This window comes from Lontra canadensis, unplaced genomic scaffold, assembly GCF_010015895.1.
Source record: "Lontra canadensis isolate GAN:19392208 unplaced genomic scaffold, GSC_riverotter_1.0 scaffold47, whole genome shotgun sequence".
NCBI classification, from domain to species: Eukaryota; Metazoa; Chordata; class Mammalia; order Carnivora; family Mustelidae; genus Lontra; species Lontra canadensis.
The window spans coordinates 11,904,150-11,923,137 of NW_022631041.1; the positions used below are offsets into that span (position 1 = coordinate 11,904,150).

The following is an 18,988-nucleotide window of genomic DNA, read 5'->3' on the forward strand; positions in this document are numbered from 1 at the left end:
ATAAGAAAATTCTAGTAATAAACATTGTGAAGCAATTTATGAGGTTGCAGATAGAAAATATATAATATTGGCACTAATCTGGGATGTTTATAGTTGAGACTGTGAGTATAAGAATAGACTCTGATGGGGAGCCTGGGTGCTCAGTTGGTTGTGATCGATTCTTGATCTCCACTCAGGTCTGATCTCAGGGTTGTGAGTTCAAGCTCTGCATTGGGTTCCATACCGAGTGTGGAGTACTTAAAAACAACATGAAAGAAAACAAACAATAGACTCTAATAAACCTTTTTTAGTCATATGGTGTGTATACATTATTATAAGATAAAAACAATTAAAATTTTACATTTGTTTATTGGGAGTTTATTTTCATTAAAAATATTTTTATTAAGTTTTTAATTTTAATTCCACTGTAATTAACATACAGTGTTATATTAATTTCAGGTATAAAATACGGTGATTCAGCAACTCTGTACATCATTACTCAGTGCTTATCATGATAAGTGTACTCTTTAATCCCCTTCACTTATTTTATCCATCCCCCTATCCACCTCCTCTCTGATTTTTTTTTTAAGATTTTATTTATTTATTTGATAGAGACACAGCAAGAAAGGGAACACAAGCTGGGGGAGTGGGAGAGGGAGAAGCAGGCTTCCCGCTGAGCAGGGAGCCTGATGTGGGGCTCGATCCCAGGACCCTGGATTCATGACCTGAGCCAAAGGCAGCCACTTAATGACTGAGCCACCCACGTGCCCCTGATATGGTTTGTTTTAAATGAGTACCCTCAAAAGTTATTTATTTTTTTCAACAAGAACATTTTTTATTGAAGCATACATCAGGAACCATGGTTCTAAAATATAAATATAATATATTCTATCCAAGAAAAATAGAATACACATTTCTTTAAGTACACAGAAGACTCCCTGACTAAATCACATAGAAAGAGACATGGCCATTATTACAAATTTAGGATTTGTAGGTAGGACTGACGTCATACCAAGTATATTCTCCAACCAAAATGGTACAAGACTAGAGATAAAACAAGGCTGGAAAATCTACAATGTAAATATTACATATTTAATGGTAAATATTAAATAACACACTACTGTACAAGCAGTGGACCAAGTAAGAAATCAAATGGTAAATCAAAATAGGTCTCAAAACAAAGGAAAAAGAAAATACAATATTCCAGAATCTATGGAATGCAGCAAAAGCAGATGTTAGAGTGAAATTTATACTATAAATGCTTGTATTAAGAAAATAAATAACATTACACCATAAGGACCTAGAACAAGAATAAATTTAGGTGAAATGCTGAAATTTCGTAGAGGAAGGAAATAACAAAGAAGAATCAGAAATAAAAAAAACAGAGACAATAGCAGTATTATAACATGAAAGTAATGACCAGTTTTTCCAAAAAAGATAAAGTTGACACTGCTTTAACTACATTAAGAAAAAAAGGAGAAGTGGGGTACCTGGGTGGCTTAGAGGGGTAAGCCTCTGCCTTCAGCTCAGGTCATGGTACCAGTGTTCTGGGGTTGAGGGTCGCATCAGGCTCTCTTCTCAGCAGGGAGCCTGCTTCCCTCTCTCTCCCTGCCTACTTGTGATCTCTCTCGCTGTCAAATAAATAAATAGAATCTTAAAAAAAAAAGAAAAAAAAAGGAGAAGACTTGAAAACTAAAATGAGAAATGAAAAACAGTATGACAGATAACCCCAGAAATACATAGTGTGATAACAGATTACTATAAACAGTTATATACTAACAAATCAGATAACTTAGACAAAAACAGGATGATTCCTAAACACACACAAGTTACCACAATTGAATCATGAATCTTGAATCCAAGAAATAGGAAGTCTTCTTAGCCCAATAGAAAGAATGGAAATTGAATTAGGAATAAAAAATCTCCCAGCACAGAAAAGCCTAAGACCACATTGGCTTTGTGAATCCTACCAAAACATTAACAAAATAATAATAATGACAGTCTTTATCAAAGTCTTACAAATAATGGAATAGAGGGAACATATTCAAAATCGTTCTATGAGACCAGTGCCACCCTGTCACCAAAGCAGGATAAAAACAATACAAGAACAAAAAAGTCTAGTTTGTCTGATAGAAGTATTGCTACTCTGACTTTTGTGTGATAAATGTTTCTCTACCCTTTCACTTTCAATCTGCATGTGTCTTTACATCTAAAATGAGTCTTTTGTAGGCTGGGATTTTAAAAACTGTTGTTCTGAGGATCTTTTTTAGTCATTCTGTAACTTATATGTTAGATTTTGTTGGCTGTACATGAAATATTAAGTATGGAGACTTTATTAATATATAAAATATTTTAGGAAAGTAAGTCAACTAATAACTTCTTGTGTGTATTTTGTTCACCAGGGGTTTGCTGTTTACTCTATATTATAGTTCCTATTCCTTTAGGGCTGATGTACTTGTGAAAACCTTTAAATTTATAGGGAGTAATTTTTAAAGTTGAGTTCTAAATTTTGTAATCTAATGACTTTAAAATTTAGTCTTTCCTTTACCATTTACATTTTCTTTTTACATAATTAGAGTAGTTTCCCCATCTTCTGTACTTTACTAGGGCCTGAATATAGTGGTAATCAATAAATATTTGAGGGATTTGACATTACATGTGAATTCCTTCATGGTAATATGTTTGAAAACATTTTTCTGTATTAATAAGGAAACATACTGTGCATATTGTTTTGTAATTTTCCTTCATGCTGTTTTTTTGATGAAATATTTTTATTTCTTTTTCAATAGCTAACCCACTCTTAGAAGCCTTTGGAAATGCAAAAACTGTTCGCAACAATAATAGCAGTAGATTTGGAAAATTTGTAGAAATACATTTCAATGAAAAGGTAAGTGAGAGTGAGTTTTGGGATGATATCTTTGGGAAGTGTTTGTGAAAAACACAAGGGTCTTGGGGCACGTGGATGGCTTAGTTGGTTAAATGTCCAACTCTTGATTTCAGTTCAGGTCTGGATCTCAGGGTCATGAGTTCAAGCCCCATATTGGGCTCTGCACTGGGTCTGGAGCCTACTAAAAAAAAATAAAGAAAGAAAAAGAAAAACACAAGGGTCTTGACAGAATTGGTGCTGTCACTGAACTCATGGTAAATCCATTTGAGTTTCTTTCTTTACTTTAGCTAATTGGGAGAATATATATATTCAGTATGACCTTCATAAATATTGTAAGCTTACATTTATTTAGTTATCTTCTTTTTTTCCCTTTACTTGATAACTGTTACAACCTCTTTGATATAGACAAATGCTTATTAGAAGAATAATTCAACATTGGTAGGTTATACTTTCAGACCTTAAATGCAAAAATGTATTTTCTCTCTGTTTTGTTTTTCAGAGTTCAGTTGTTGGAGGATTTGTTTCACATTACCTTCTAGAGAAATCTAGAATCTGTGTTCAAGGCAAAGAGGAAAGGAATTATCATATCTTTTATAGGTTGTGTGCTGGTGCTTCTGAAGATATTAGGGAAAAACTTCATTTGAGCTCCCCGGATAATTTTCGGGTAGGTTGGATGAAAAGAAATTACTTAGAGTTTTTGCAAATTTAATTGACTTCAATTCTAAAACTTACTTTAATGGATTCTGATATCCAGTTGTATGTAGCTTATATTGCATCCAGTGTAACATGATAGAATGTAGGTCCCTATTGAGATTTACTGCTGAATTTATAATATAATACTATATGAAGAGATATGTAATCAGAAAGATAAAAGGATAGATGGGAAACCACTTATCAATTTAAACTCAATAAGAAATCTATAATAGTTCTGTTGTAGTGCTACTTTTTAGAGTTATCTTTGGCTTTAATTCAACAGTAAATATTTATTGCTTGCTTTTTTGGTACCAGGCATTGTGCCTAGGTGAAAAAGATGAGCAGTTCCTTTCATGAGCAACTTAGAATCTGGTGTGAAACACACACACACACACACACACACACACACACACACAAACACAAAGCCTGACTGATAGGTTGAAAGATTAAGAAAGAGATACGCATAGGATGCTGGGAATTTTGGAAAAACTTCAAGGAACAACTGAAGTTTGATCAGAATCCTGAAGGATTTTCAAGTGTTAACTAGAGAAAGAAAGATGCAAAGAGTATTCCTACTAGATGCAAAAAGGTGAAAAAAGAAAGGCAAGAAACAGCTTAAAGGGTAAGGCAGGAAATGGTGGGAGTTGAGGGTAGAAAGTTTGGTCTTCTGTAGTTAATAAGGAGCTGTTGAAGGGATTTAAGTAGAAAGTTGGATAGGTCTGTGCTTACCTTTGGCTTTAAAATGGAGGGTATCTTGAAGAGGGTGGGGTAGGGAATGGATAGAAAATACAAGTAGGGGTAAATTCGTTGGAAACCTTATGGCTATCACTGAAGTAAGTTACTTAGGGCCTGAATTTGGTGAGAGTATGGGATGTCCAAAATATTGGGAGGTAAAGTGATAGGAATTGGAGACTGAGTATGGTAGGGAGAAGGAGAAGTCTGGAATAATTTTCCAAATTTGACTAGGGTAACTGGGTGGATGTAAATACCACATGAGGGCCAGATGGAAGATTTGTGGCATATAGGTTGAGTTTAGTTTTGGAACTTATGATCACCTTAGGGAGAGGATTAGAAGATGGTTGGGTATCCTAATCTGAAGATTATTATTAGTGCTATCATGATAGGTTTGGGAGATGTCCGTACTCTGGTAGTAGTTAAAACTATGACAGTGAGTAGATGAGATTGTCCAGAGAGATTGTATAATGTAGAAAAACATGTGCCAGTATCCAGACTCTGGAGTTGAAGAGTATGGGTGGTGAAGAGTTGCCCAAGAAAGAAAGCCCAAGTGGGACTGTACGATAAGTACAAGGAAAATGAGGAGTGCCAAGAATCACAAGCTAATAGAGTTTCAAGAAGTGGTCAGACTGGAGATGGCTAGCGGTTTATAAATTCACAGCTAGGGAACAGTGTCCTTGTGAGGAATGTGCGGGATTATGAGAATGGGTAAGGAATGAAGTTTGAGTAAAGTTCTCCAGGTGATTCTGGATAATCCTCTTTGGGTAGGAGTTCTCCACATGAGAATCGTGACACATATTATATTTAATTATTGTTCTCTGTGTCTTTGTTTGTTTGCAATTCAGCTTTTATTACTTCAGTCAGTTTCTTTTTTTTTCAAAGATTTTATTTATTTGACAGAGAGAGAGAGATCACAAGTAGGCAGAGAGGCAGGCAGAGAGAGAGAGAGGAAAGTAGGCTCACTGCTGAGCAGAGAGCCCGATGTGGGGCTCGATCCCAGGACCCTGAGATCAATGACTTGAGCTGAAGGCAGAGGCTTTAACCCACTGAGCCACCCAGGCACCCCAGTCAGTTTCTTTTAATATGTATTTGGAAAACCTAAAACTACTGTTTTACAATGCTTTACAACTGTGCCTATTCATCTACTTCTACAATGTCTCACCTTCTCTAGAACTCATTAAATCAGTTGGAATTTGAAGTTAGTTGCTCACATTATAATCAGGAAGATAGCAGAGATACTTCTATACAATGATTTTTAGAAAAGGAGTATAAGTTACTATGAATCATATGAAATTTAATAATGAGGATGTGATGTTGTTGGCTCTGAGTTAATGGTAAAGTAATGTGACTATTCTTAATTTAGCATTTCTTTCTGTTTGGAGGCTTGAGAGCATATTTTTTGTGTATCTTAGAATGTATAGCCTTTCCTGGCACAATGGCAGTCATCCTCGGAAGGTAGTTACTGAAATTCTTTATCAGGTTAGAGAGTTTCCTGCCTCTGTAATATGAACTGGGAGGCTTGATTTCTTCACTTCCCAGAGTTCTTATCTGGTTAGGAGGAGACTAGAGGAACAGTATTATCTTTCACCCAAATATATCTGCTGTCTTGGTTATTCCTCTCATGCATGCACATGCATATCTCTATATCCCTTCCCCCAAATGATTCTGCCTTCAAGTGACTTGAAAGTGTGTTGATAGTTTCATCAGGTTTTTCTGTGGATTAGTTTAGGTCTTCAGTTACAACTCATAGGTAAGGTCTTAAGACAAAGAATTCCAAAGTAGTGTTGAACAGTTCCAAAAAATTTTTTGTCACTACTTTGTCCAAAATAGTACATCAAGAATTGTAGGGATACTATTTGAAAACATTTATAACTACTCATGTATTTTAGAAAATAAAAGGTTTAAAAGACTGCATTATTCAGATATTCAAATATTTTTGCTTATGTTTTATGAGCATTTGTTATAGTCATGCAAAGATCGTTGAATAGAAATAAAGCTTGGATAGAATGACAATGGATAGCAAGAATAGTTACAGTTTTCTAGTTATAGGGCAGTTGGAAGAAACAAGTAGTTGGTTTTAATACTATGTTTAGCTATCCAAAAGCCAAGTATTTGATAAAGCAATATAGGGTTGTGGAGATAAAACCCTTGCTAGCAAAGAAAACATTTGTTTTGGCTTTATATGATTAAGCTACTATTATCTTACTAAGTAAAATAGCATTTTTTGAAATAGTAAATTGAAATTACTTAACAATATTATTTCTCCCTCTCTTTTATTTTTTTTCCTGAAGATTCGAAGGTGGAAAGAACAACTCATTGTATATCGTTTTCTGGTTTTCTCTGTATTTTAATATTTCATTATAATGGAGGTACACAAATAAATGTATACCACCTAAATTAATATCATCTAGAATGTTAATTTATTCCCAAATTATTCAAAATGTAATGTACATTTAAAAAAAGATTTTATTTATTTATTTGATAGAGATCACAAGTAGGCAGAGAGGCAGGCAGAGAGAGAAGGGGGGAAGCAGGCTCCCTGCTGAGCAAAGAGCCCGATTTGGGGCTTGATCCCAGGATCCAGAGATCATGACCTGAGCTGAAGGCAGAGGCTTAACCCACTGAGCCACCCAGGCGCCCGTGTAATGTACATTTTTTTCTAGCATCTATATGATGTGTGGTGTATTTAATCTCAGAATTCAAGCCATGGTGCAGTGGGATCATAGTGACCTGATTAAAGAGAAGCTGAGATGTTTAAAAACATTTTCTTTCTTTTTTTTTAAGATTTTATTTATTTATTTGACACAGAGAGAGTACTAACAGGGAGCAGCAGGGTGGGGAGAGGGAGAAGCAGGCTCCTCACTGAGCCTGATGTGGGGCTCAATCCCAGGACCCTGGGATCATGACCTGAGCTGAAGACAGTCACTTAACTGACTGAGCCACCCAGGCACCCCTAAAAACATTTTCCATTTTGTTTCCTGTGTACTTCCTTCCTGACTATACCCCCACCTTCAGTGTGGTAATAGATTCACTTTGGGACTAGTAAATTATTTTCTTCTCAGCTGCTTCCCTTCTTCTATGTTTTTAGTGCTTATTCTTTAAAAGGCTTCTGGGAAGCAAAGTAAATCATTGAGATAAGAGCTGAAATTGTTATTTGGATACCTATGAAGGTTTGTAAAGCAAGTATTGTAATTTATGTGTGGTCACTGTTAACTGTCAACAAATATATATGGCATGTTTTGAAGAACTCATTTTAAAAATCAGAAATTAAGAAATTTAGGGATATTATTCTGTTACTCAGCATTAAAAATATTACTTGAAATGTTAAACCACAATGTGTAGGTTCTTATTTGAGACTATATATTTAGTAGAAAGGTGATTTTCATTATATCTATAGTACTTATTTTATGAACTATATTTTTAAGACAATATTTGACATTGAGATTTAAAATTGCTACCCTTTAAAAATAGGAAAGCTTTATGGTACTGATTTTTATGTTAACTGTTTAATTTAATCTGCTTTCAAAAATCAGAATTTTAAATATCCCTGGTTTGATTAGTAGGAGTAAAAACGTTTATAATATATAGAAGTTATCAGTTGTAATTGAGAGATTAAATGATATTTAGGTTATATTTAAAAGTTCTTTTTGTTTACCACTGTTTTGATAAATTGTATTTTCTTCTGTATTATTTTCATGTGGATTGTATTTGTTATATTTATATTTCTTTTTCCTAGTATTTAAACCGAGGCTGCACTAGATACTTTGCTAACAAAGAAACTGACAAACAGATTTTACAGAACCGAAAAAGTCCCGAGGTATAGTAGACTGTTGTTTTTATTTTTTATTTTTTTAATATTTTTTTATTTATTTATTAGAGAGAGAGAGAGAGACAGTGAGAGAAAGCATGAGCGAGGAGAAGGTCAGAGGAAGAAGCAGACTCCCCATGGAGCTGGGAGCCTGATGCGGGACTCAATCCGGGACTCCAGGATCATGACCTGAGCTGAAGGCAGTCGCTTAACCAACTGAGCCACCCAGGCGCCCCGTAGACTGTTGTTTTTAAATTAAAATCCTTAATACATAAAAATCATACTCAAAGATATATTTTTTATTTTGGAGCCCCAATAATATTTCTTACTTTTAGGCTTATACTTAAAAAACAAAATGCTCATCTAAGTCTTTCTTGTAGTACTTTATGCCTCTGTTGGTATCTACCAAAGCTCTAAGTTTGGTTTTTCTTAGTTAGGCCTTAGTGCACTGCTATCCTCCTGTTCTTTTTCCCCCCACCTGAGGGTATTATAATTGCCTAAGAATTATCCTTTGCTAATAAAAATTTTTAACTTACTCTCACATTACCCACTTGGACTTTAGTATAAAATATGTCCATAATTTATTTTCTACTTTAAGGCCGAAGTAAGCTTTGAAGTAGACATTAAATAGAGTAAGCATTCTTGTGAACTAATGCTTATGTATTGTTATATTTCTCTTTAAAACATTGTATTTCTGTAATATACTATAGAAAGTCTTTTTTTTTTAAAGATTTTATTTATTTATTTGACAGAGATCACAAGCAGGCAGAGAGGCAGGCAGAGAGAGAGGAAGGGAATCAGGCTCCCTGCTGAGCGGAGATTCCCAATGCGGGGCTCCATCCCAGGACCCTGGGATCATGACCTGAGCCAAAGGCAGAGGCTTTAACCCACTGAGCCACCCAGGCGCCCCTATGGAAAGTCTTATATTTAGGTTTTACTTATCAGGTTTCTAAAGGCAATTAGATGTAATTATACTATTATTATTTTTAAAACATTAAATCCTTAATCTAAAAATCTATAACTCTTACAAATTTTAATATGTAATGTTCAAATAATAAGTAGTATTAAGTTATATCTACTCCAGGAGGTTAAATTATGAAATACTGAGTCAGGATTAATTTTAGGGACTAGTTCATTTTGTCTCTATTTAAAGTTTTATATTGAATGTTTAATTGTACAGTTTTTATTATATCCAGTTTTAAATGTGTGAATCAGATGATTTTGACTCCTTTCGAAATGAGTGAGATGAATTATGTCTTTAATATGTTCCTAGAAAAGAACAGAAAACAAACAAAAATTCCCATTATTTCAAATTCTAAGCAGATGAGTACAGTTAATTTGTTAACATTTATCATTTTATTTTTATTTTTTAAAGATTTCATTTATTTATTAGAGAGAGAGTGCTCATAGAGTGGAGGGAGAGATAGAGGGGAAGGGAGAGGGAGAGAGAAGATCTCAAGATCCCCACTGAGCATGCAGCCTTCTGGGGGGCACGACCTCACAACCCTGAGATGATGACCTGAGCCGAAATCAAGAGTCAGGTACTCAACCAACTGAGCCACTCAGGTGCCCCAACAATTACTGTTTTAGGCATAAATATCTGAATTATACATAATAAACTTTAGTTTAGGTGAAATTCATGGAACTTTAACAAGTAACTTTAATATTTATTATGGTATATTCCTTTGTCATGATAACCTTTATTTTTATGAAGTATCATCAAAATACAGAAATTTTATTCTTCCTACTAAGATAATGGAAACATTACCTAGTGGAATAGTGTATCTGTCCTTAAGGAAAAAGATAGATCTCTAAATTTTATCTTTAACATGGAAAATACTGAGTAAAGAGGGAGGAAAACTAGATTTTACTCTTCAAAGAGTAACATGTACTCTTTGTATTCTGATAAAATGAAAATGTACTCTTTGTGATTCTAGAGTCATCAAACTTTGTGAGATAGTTTGTTCATATTATTGAGTGTATATATAAAAATATATAAGTGAATAATGGATTAATATGTTTAAATTACTTTTTATGTCTTCTTTATCAGGAGGATGAGGTGATAATTTTTGACTAATTAGAATCCTTTGCTTAATTCCATTTGAGTGTCTAAGCTGTGTGCCATTTTTAGGAAAATGCAGTATTTTTAGTCTACCATAATAATATATTCTTAATATTTGATTAGAAAGATTTTAAATGAAGTAACCATTCAGTTGCAAGACTAAAAATTCTGCATGATCTGTGTTTTCTGTTAACTTTGGCTGCATGTGATTATTTCCTTTGCTTCTTTTAAGAATAAAATTAAATTTCGTTATCTAGACATTTTCCAGAAATTTCACCCAAGCATAATTAAGCATTTTAAAGAATTTTGTGGAAGATAATCCAACTTTAGCTGGGAAGGAATTGGCATCTGGGAGGGGGGAAAAATCTCTTAGAGATGTCTTTAGTGGGCAGTTAATTCTGGTGCTGCGTTACCTCTTTAATTTTACCTATTCATTGTCAATTTCTGGAAAATTCCTAGTCCAATTTTTCTGTGTCCAGTAACTTTTATTTTTCTACTTCTATAAGATTTCTGCAGCCCTAACTTTCTTATTTTTTATTCTGAGCTTTTAAATAGGTTCTAACAAATGAATACTTTAGATGTAAATTCTTTTAGGAGAGAAATTTTTTCTTTATTTTTTCTGAAATGTGAGTCATTGCATAAATTCTGAGTAAGCACAATGCTTACTAATACACCTTAACCTCATATGCTTATATAGGAAGATCTAAAAAACGATTCTCTGCTTATGAAAATTGTTATTAGTCTGTCCAGTATTTATTATTGCTGAATACTAATGCAATTGATGGGAGTTTACCTAAAGGAATATAATGCTAAGTGTTACATTTGAATTTTTATTATAATTTTCACCTTAGTTCCTTTTGACGTGTGGATTCATATTGATTCCTTTCAACCACTGATAATTCCCTTCTTTTTCACTCAATTTAGATTTTTATCTAATGTATTTTAGCATTATAATGCATTAGAATTAAAATTGTAATTTAACTGGAAAACCTCTCATTCCATTTTGACTGATATTTATTGAGATAATTGTAGAGTCACAGGCAGTTGAAAGAAGTAATACAGAGAGATCCTGTGTACACTTTGCACATTTAGTTTTTGAATTGTTAGAATAGTAAAGTTTTTCCATTGACATTTTGTTTTTGCATGTCATTTAGTGCATTAATAGACATTGTGTAGTAGTTGTAATATACTTAAATAATGACAAAGAACAATTAATTGATGTCTTCTTGTTTTGTAGTATCTTAAGGCAGGTTCTTTGAAAGATCCTCTGTTAGATGACCATGGAGATTTTATTAGAATGTGCACAGCCATGAAAAAGATTGGTTTGGATGATGAAGAAAAGCTTGATCTGTTCCGGGTAGTAGCTGGTGTCCTGCACCTTGGAAATATTGATTTTGAGGAAGCCGGCAACACTTCAGGTTTTTTTGTTTGTGGTTGTTTTGTTTTGTTTAAAGAGGAATAAAAGAAGTTCTGTCATTTCTTTGTCATATGTAAATTCAGTCTGTTTGTATGCATGTTTTTAATACCCTGAGGTTTCTAGAATATATTATGTTACATGGTGAATGTTGGGAATGAAGAATGCTGCATTATTAGTCATTATGAACTCTGTTTTGAACAAATCAGTGATACTGATGGGGAATAAACTCATTTTATGAAGGATAAGTAACTGTGACTGTCAGGGTCATATTTAGTTAAAATTTTCAACTGATAATTATACTTTTGCAGTATGTGCACATACTATTAAGGAATTTTGACATTTTTCCAGTTCATTGATATAAACTTTGATCCATTAATTAGGGCAATTGAATATGTACAAGCCCATATACTTTATTACTTGGGAAAGGAAATAGGTTATACTTTATACATATTGAAAAGAACATTTAATGCCTGCATGATAGTAACTTTTCAACTTAGGTGTTTCAGTCTCTACATAAAAAATAAGACTTTTTGTATAATCTTAAATTTGATCCTGAATTACAGGAGTTGGAAAACTATGGCCCATGGCCAAATTTGGCCAGCTGCCTGTTTCTGTAAATAGCGTGCTGTTGGAACAAAGCTGCACCCATTCATTTATGTCTTAACTGTGCCAGTTTTCATGCTACAGCAGCAGAGTTTAGTAGTTGTCCTAGAAACTATATGGCCAGCAAAGCCTAAAATCTGATACTTAGGAGAAAAAATTGTTGACTCCTGCATAAATACATTATTAAAATATTTTATACTAATAAGAACGAGTTAAAAAAATCAAAAGGATCATTTAATATAGTAGTCAGTAACATGGGCTTTAGTGTCAGATCCTAGAAGCTTTCTGACGCTTGCTTTTTTCATTTGTAAAATAATGAAGAAACAGTCCATTAGAAGTACTTTTAAAGTGTAGTACCTAGCCATTGTATATATGCATATAAAGAAGGAGCGTCAGAAGAAAGAACATTTTAAAAATGTGCCTGCTATGTGCAAGACCTTTCATATACTGTGTTTCATCATAAACAACATAATCATAATCTAAACTTCGTAAAGATAATGACATTATCTATATTTTATGGAAGTGAAACCTCTGCATAAGTAATTTATTTACTAATGAAGTTGTAGATGGGAAAGCTGGGTTCTCCCCAAGTCTGACTAACTCAGGTACTTGTGATCATTGTCCCAAATTGCCTCCAGTCACTGAACCTCACTGAGAGTCCTGACCTGTGAGTGAGCAGACTGAAACAGTCTTCATGACTTTCAGATTTGATATCCTGCGATGTTGCACAGTTGGTAACATCAGATGCAGCACAGTGTAGTGTTGAAGAGTACATGCTCTTGAGCCAGAGTATTCGTCACAAGCATATTATCTGCTTGTGTGGCCTTGGGCCAGGAACTTTACCTCTCTGTGTCTCAGTTTCCTCACCTCTAAATGGGGGATAACAACACTCCTGCCTCATGTTGTATAGGGGAATAAATGTGTTAAATATTAAATGATGTCAATATTTATGTCCAGCACATAGTAATCACTGTAAGTGTTTTTAATGAATAAGTAAGATAAAAATACAGATTAATTCTAGTTTAAAATGTAAAAAAACAAAATCAGTATGTTCTTAGTGTACACTAAAGTTTTAGGTTTTATGAGGGATTCAATATTCTTATTTTGAAAATGTAATGAATGTTAGAATATATCTCATTTGCTCTTTAGTATTGTTATACAAAGGGAGTATGTGGAAAGTTCTAAGTAATACAAAAAAAGTTTAGATTAAGGCCCACTTTGGAAATGTTAGAAGCGATAGTTGCCATTTTCATATCTCATTATGCCGTGGTAGAGCGTGCAGATATATACAGAGGATCATAAATGTGATGTGATCCAGTTAGTTGAAAAGCACTTAAACAGTTAAAAGGGAAATAGCACATATTTACATTATCTTTTATCTTTCTTCTCAAAATTCCTTCTGTTGAAAGGAAAATGAGCAGAAAGCAGAGAAGATTGGAGTGAAGCAACAAATTAAGGAAACTAATAAACTAGGTTATTTTGGGGTCCCTGAGTGGGTCAGTTGGTTAAGCGTCTGCCTTTGGCTCAGGTCATGATCTTCAGGTCCTGGGACTGAGGCCCCTGAGGGTCTCCCTGCAGGGAGTCTGCTTCTCTCTGTCTCTCTCCCTCTGCCTCCCCATTACTCATTCTCTCTCTTCTTCAAATAAATAAAATCTTTTAAGAAAATAAAATAGGTTATTTTAATTTTAATAGCTCAGATTTTATTAATCTTCATCTTTTCTGTGATCCTTACTATAGATCCAAATGGTTTCTTTCTAGTTAGAATCGATTTTTTTTTCCTCCTAGAGAGCTCAATTTTGGCATATCCTAACAACTCAAAAAAGCTGTGGATATTTTTATAATTATTTTATCAGAAAATTTTTCTACTGTAAATGTTTAGAAGACTCCTACTTATATTGAAGAGGTTTTACGTGATAGCATATGCAAAAAATGTCTGTTTTTAAAATTCTGCATCACAAAAGTGATTCCCTAATTCCTGAAAGTGTGTAAGAAACTTTGCAAAACAGTAAAAAATAAATGTTTAAATACATTAATGAATTATTGATGGTCAGTTTATTGAGAACTATGTAATTTAGATAATGGTGTGTGTGTATGTGTGTAGAAGATAGAAATCAGTAGTAAGCTTATTTTCATAGAATTAAAGGTTCAGTATATCTTCTAAGTATTCTTGTACCCTGTTCTTTTTCTTTGTTAACAGCTTTATTGAAATATAGTTCATAGTCTGTTCAGTTTGCCCATTTAAAATATACAAGTCAGTGGTTTTTAATAGAGTCAAAGTTGTGCAGTCATCACTTTGGTTAGTTTTTAGAACATTTTCATCATTTCAGCATTTACCTCTCATTCCTTACCAAATCCCTGTTGTTAAAAATAGCATTTATGCTATCATGCAAAAAACCTTTTCAATATAAGTAGGAGTATTCTAAACATTTATAGTAGAATAAATTTTCTGATAAAATAATTACAAAAATATCCACAGCTTCTTCAGTGTAGCTGTATTCATTTCACATTCTCATCAGCAGTGTATGAAGGTTCCTCTTTCTCCACATCCTAACAATGTCTGTGTGATTATAGCCATCCTAGTGTGTGTGAAGTGTTTTACTTCATTGTGGTTTTTATTTACATTTTTCTGAAGGCCCATAAAATTGAACATTTTTTCATTTCTTTATTGACCATTTGTATCTATTTTTTGGAGAAATGTCTATTTATATCCTTTGCCCATTAATTGGGTTGTCTTTTTATTGTCAAGTTGTAAGAGTTTTTTTTTTAAAAAACTACATCCTAGACACAGGTTCTTTATCAGATATATAATTTGGAAATATTTTCTCTCAATCTGTGTCTTGTCCTTTAAATTTTGGGGTAATGTTCTTTGAAACAAAGAAGTTTTTCATTTTGATGAAGCCTAATTTGTCTGATTTTTTCTTTTGTTGTTTGTGCTCTTGGTGCCATATCTAAGAAACCATTACCTGGTCCAAGATCATGAGTTTAATAGTTCTAGTTCATAATTTAGGTCTTTAGCTCATAATTTTTATTTATGGTGTGAAGCAGGGATCAATCTTCATTCTTTTGCATGCAGAAACCCAGTCTCAGTGCCATTTGCTGAAAAAGCTATTTTTTCCCCAGTGAGTTATCCTGAAGCCTCTCCTCCTCCTCCCTATCCTCCTCCCCCTCTTTCTTCTTTTAAGATTCTGTTTATTTTTTTGACAGAGAGAGAGGGGGAGGGTGTGTGTGCATGCACAAGCAGGGGGAAAGGGCAGAGGCAGAGGGAGAAGCGGGCTTCCTGCTCATCAAATACCCATCCTGGGTTTGATCCCAGAACCCTGGGATATGACCTGAGCTGAAGGCAGACACTTAACCAACTGGGCCACCCAGGTGCCCACAACCCTTATTCTTAGGAAATCTCATGGTCTGTTTTTCCTGAGACAAGGTATTAAATAGTTTACTAATTTGTCACGATAAGCTTATTTTTTTTTTTATAAACTTAGGATTTTTTCACATTCTTTATAGTTTTGAAGTTAGTCTTGTGAGGAATTACTTATAAACATTAAACCTTAAAAATATTAGTAAAATGTTTACTTTTAAAATATTAGTAGTAACAATAAAAATGATAGTAGTTAACCTTTATATAGTGCTTACTGTGTACCAGGTACTATTTTGAGAACTTCACATATATAACCTCATTAATCTCTATAACAGCCTTATTAGATAAGTACAGTTATTATCTGTTAAATGGATGAAGAAACTGAACACAGAATAAGTGACTTGTTCAGGGTCATTCAGCTAATAAGACTTACAACCACATCAGGCCAGAAGCTAAAGCATTACAGTATAGTTCTTTTTATATAATATATTTTAAAACATCCTCCATTACTAGAAATCTATGGATATGATGTACAGGGAATAGCAGTTATCTCCTCACCCTCTTTCTCTTTCCTGAGCAACAGGAGCACGTACATACCCAGCGTGGGTACACACAGATCCACCACACACATAAATAAAACCTCATAAGTTGACCGCCAGCCACACTGACCTACTGAAATGCCAATGTTTGCTCTTAAAATTATTCCTTAAGGTTTTCAGGAATCATATGAATTTTAATAATAAGGTACTATATTTTTCTAGAGATTTACAAGGATTATAATCTGTCAGTATATTCTGCTTGCTAGGTCATAAAAAATGAAACAGTCCAGGTTAATACTGATGGGCTGAAAGATTATATCGTGGACTGTCTTGAGTGAGGGTCTCCCATTGACATTGGCAGTATGACTTTTTTTTTTTTTTAAGATTTTATTTATTTATTTATTTGTCAGAGAGAGAGAGAGAGAGAGAGCACAGGCAGGCAGAGGAGCCAAGAGAGAAGCAGTCTCCCCACTGAGCAAGGAGGCCAATGTGGGACTTGATCCCAGGACACTGGGAACGTGACCTGAGCCGAAGGCAGCCGCTTAATGGACTGAGCCACCCAGGCGTGTCTCTCTCTCCCTATTTTATTTTATTTTATTTTATTTATTTGACAGAGATCACAAGTAGGCAGAGAGGCAGGCAGGGAGAGAGGAGGAAGCGGGCACCCTGCTGAGCAGAGAGCCCACCTCGGGGCTTGATCCCAGGACCCTGAGATCATGACCTGAGCCAAAGGCAAAGGCTTAACCCACTGAGTGGGTGGTGAAAAAAAGTGAAGTGAAATTAAAAGTCACAAATAAGCCTTGTCTATTCCATAGATTTATGTAAGTGAAGTACACTTCTAAGAAGTGATCTTGGAAATCTGGTTTATATAATGTCTGTTAACTTGAAATTTAAATGTATTTTCAAAAGGTGGTTGTAATCTGAAGAATAAATCTACTCAGGCATTGGAATATTGTGCTGAATTACTAGGTTTGGATCAAGATGATCTTCGTGTAAGTTTAACTACAAGAGTCATGCTAACAACAGCAGGGGGCACCAAAGGAACAGTTATAAAGTAAGTTCCTTAACTCATTGCTCTGTAAAAATGCTGCCTTGTGGTTTGTCAGGGAAAAATCTTTCTTTGAGAACAATGAGATTTAAAGTTGATCTTTATGATCATTATAATGTTCTAAAACATGTGCTTGATAGGTAAGAATTCTGTGCATATTACTGCAGTAATCTACTATACAAGTAAATGCTGACTTCCACAGCTCTTAGAGTTGTTCCTTATAGATATGCCGCATGGCACAGATTTGTAGTTTATAAAGTAAGAGAAGTTTACTTTTGTACAACTACAAAAATATGAGTTGATTATGTTAATATTTGTTTTAGGCAACAATTTTTTTCCAAAATTTCCAGACTTTTTTTTTGAGATATAATTCACTCTTCTAAAAGGTATAGTTTAGTATTTTTCAAAAGTGTATTTACAAGGTTGTACATCACCATTTAGTTTCAGAAGGAAACAGATCATTTTACTTTAAAAGTCATTTTCCTTGCAACTGTCTTGTTCTAAAACTTAAGTAAAACTTACTCCAGTAAAACATTCAGCAAATGGATTTTCCCCTTACCTCTTGGAGTCTTCATTTAGAGGAAATTGCAAATGATAGGAAAATAAGAGCGTAGCCAAAGTTTCTCTGATCTGTAACCAAGAACTTCCAGGTTGTATTTGGGTCTCTGTACACTTTTGGCTCAATATCCTGTGTTTTAGGCATTTCTGTTTTTGATACTATAAAATAAAATGGATATTCAGCCATCATTCTGAGGCACTGTAAGATCTTCATTTGTAGGGAAAAAAGTCAGATCCTCTATCCCTTGCTAAATAAGGCAGTCAGTGAGCTCTAGTGACGTATTTCAGGAAGATTTTCAACAAATTTATCTAAGAAGGATTTTTAGCCATGCAGAAAGTTTGGTACTTCTTACATTTTGGGAAACATTAGCAAGGTATGTTTAGCCTGATTGTTTGCTAAACTAATTCCAAATTATTATAAAGTAAACCTTACCAAGGAGAATGTATAGTAGTGCCATACAGTTGCTTTTCCTTGGAGATATTTCTGGGGCGCAAGGGAACTCCAGTAAATGCACACGTGTGTGATCTTCAGGTAACATTTCCTTCATTTCTCCTTTGTTCTAAAGCACTTCTTTTATGTGTTTTATGTGTGGAATACTCAGAGAAGTTTCACTTTAGGAAGGGGTTCTGTTGCAGGAAGTTTAAGTTGGAAAATCACTTTGGAAGGGATTCAAGTATTAGTCTGACCTGAAAGACTTTTTCTTTTCTTTTCTTTTCTTTTTTTTTTTTTTTGAAGACTTTATTTATTTATTTGACAGACAGAGATCACTCGGCAGAGAGGCAGGCAGAGAGAGAGAGGGGGAAGGAGGCTCTCCGCTGAGCAGAGAGCCCAATGCAGGGCTCGATCCTAGCACCCTGGGATCATGACCTGAGCTGAAGTCAGAGGCTTTAACCCACTGAGCCACCCAGGCGCCCCCCGACCTGAAAGCCTTTTAAGATTACATCCAAATTTGACTTTTTTTTTTTGGTGCTCCCATGGTGCCTCATACTTACCCTTATGATAGCATTTAGCATGCTGTTTGAAAATTCACTTTTATGGTAGTTTCTTCATTAGAGTATAATTTTCTTTAGGAAGAGGGCTCTGTGTTTCTATCTGCAACATCTAGCATTGTTGTGTAGTTACTTATATTAAATAGTAGAATTGGACAGTCCAGAGTTTTAGATGTAAACATTTCTTCCTAAACAGTGTTAAATAAGGTACCATACTTTAAAGTTACCCTGAATTAAACACAGTTTCTTTGGCATTTAAAGTAAGTCTTTGAAGGTCGAAAGGAAGATTATTCCTCTGAATATTTTTTTAT

General features: G+C 34.3%; 1 protein-coding gene across 9 annotated transcripts in view; it reads left to right on the forward strand.

The window, feature by feature from the left end:
- Positions 1–18,988, forward strand: part of MYO6 (myosin VI) — an 87,214-nt gene that overhangs the window by 19,631 nt on the left and 48,595 nt on the right. For all 9 annotated transcript variants that reach the window (XM_032873182.1, XM_032873183.1, XM_032873185.1 and 6 more), the window contains exons 7-11: positions 2,769–2,866; positions 3,366–3,530; positions 8,031–8,111; positions 11,402–11,582; positions 16,991–17,135. In XM_032873182.1, the coding sequence (XP_032729073.1) occupies positions 2,769–2,866; positions 3,366–3,530; positions 8,031–8,111; positions 11,402–11,582; positions 16,991–17,135 (670 nt within the window). The remainder of the gene's footprint in view (positions 1–2,768; positions 2,867–3,365; positions 3,531–8,030; positions 8,112–11,401; positions 11,583–16,990; positions 17,136–18,988) is intronic.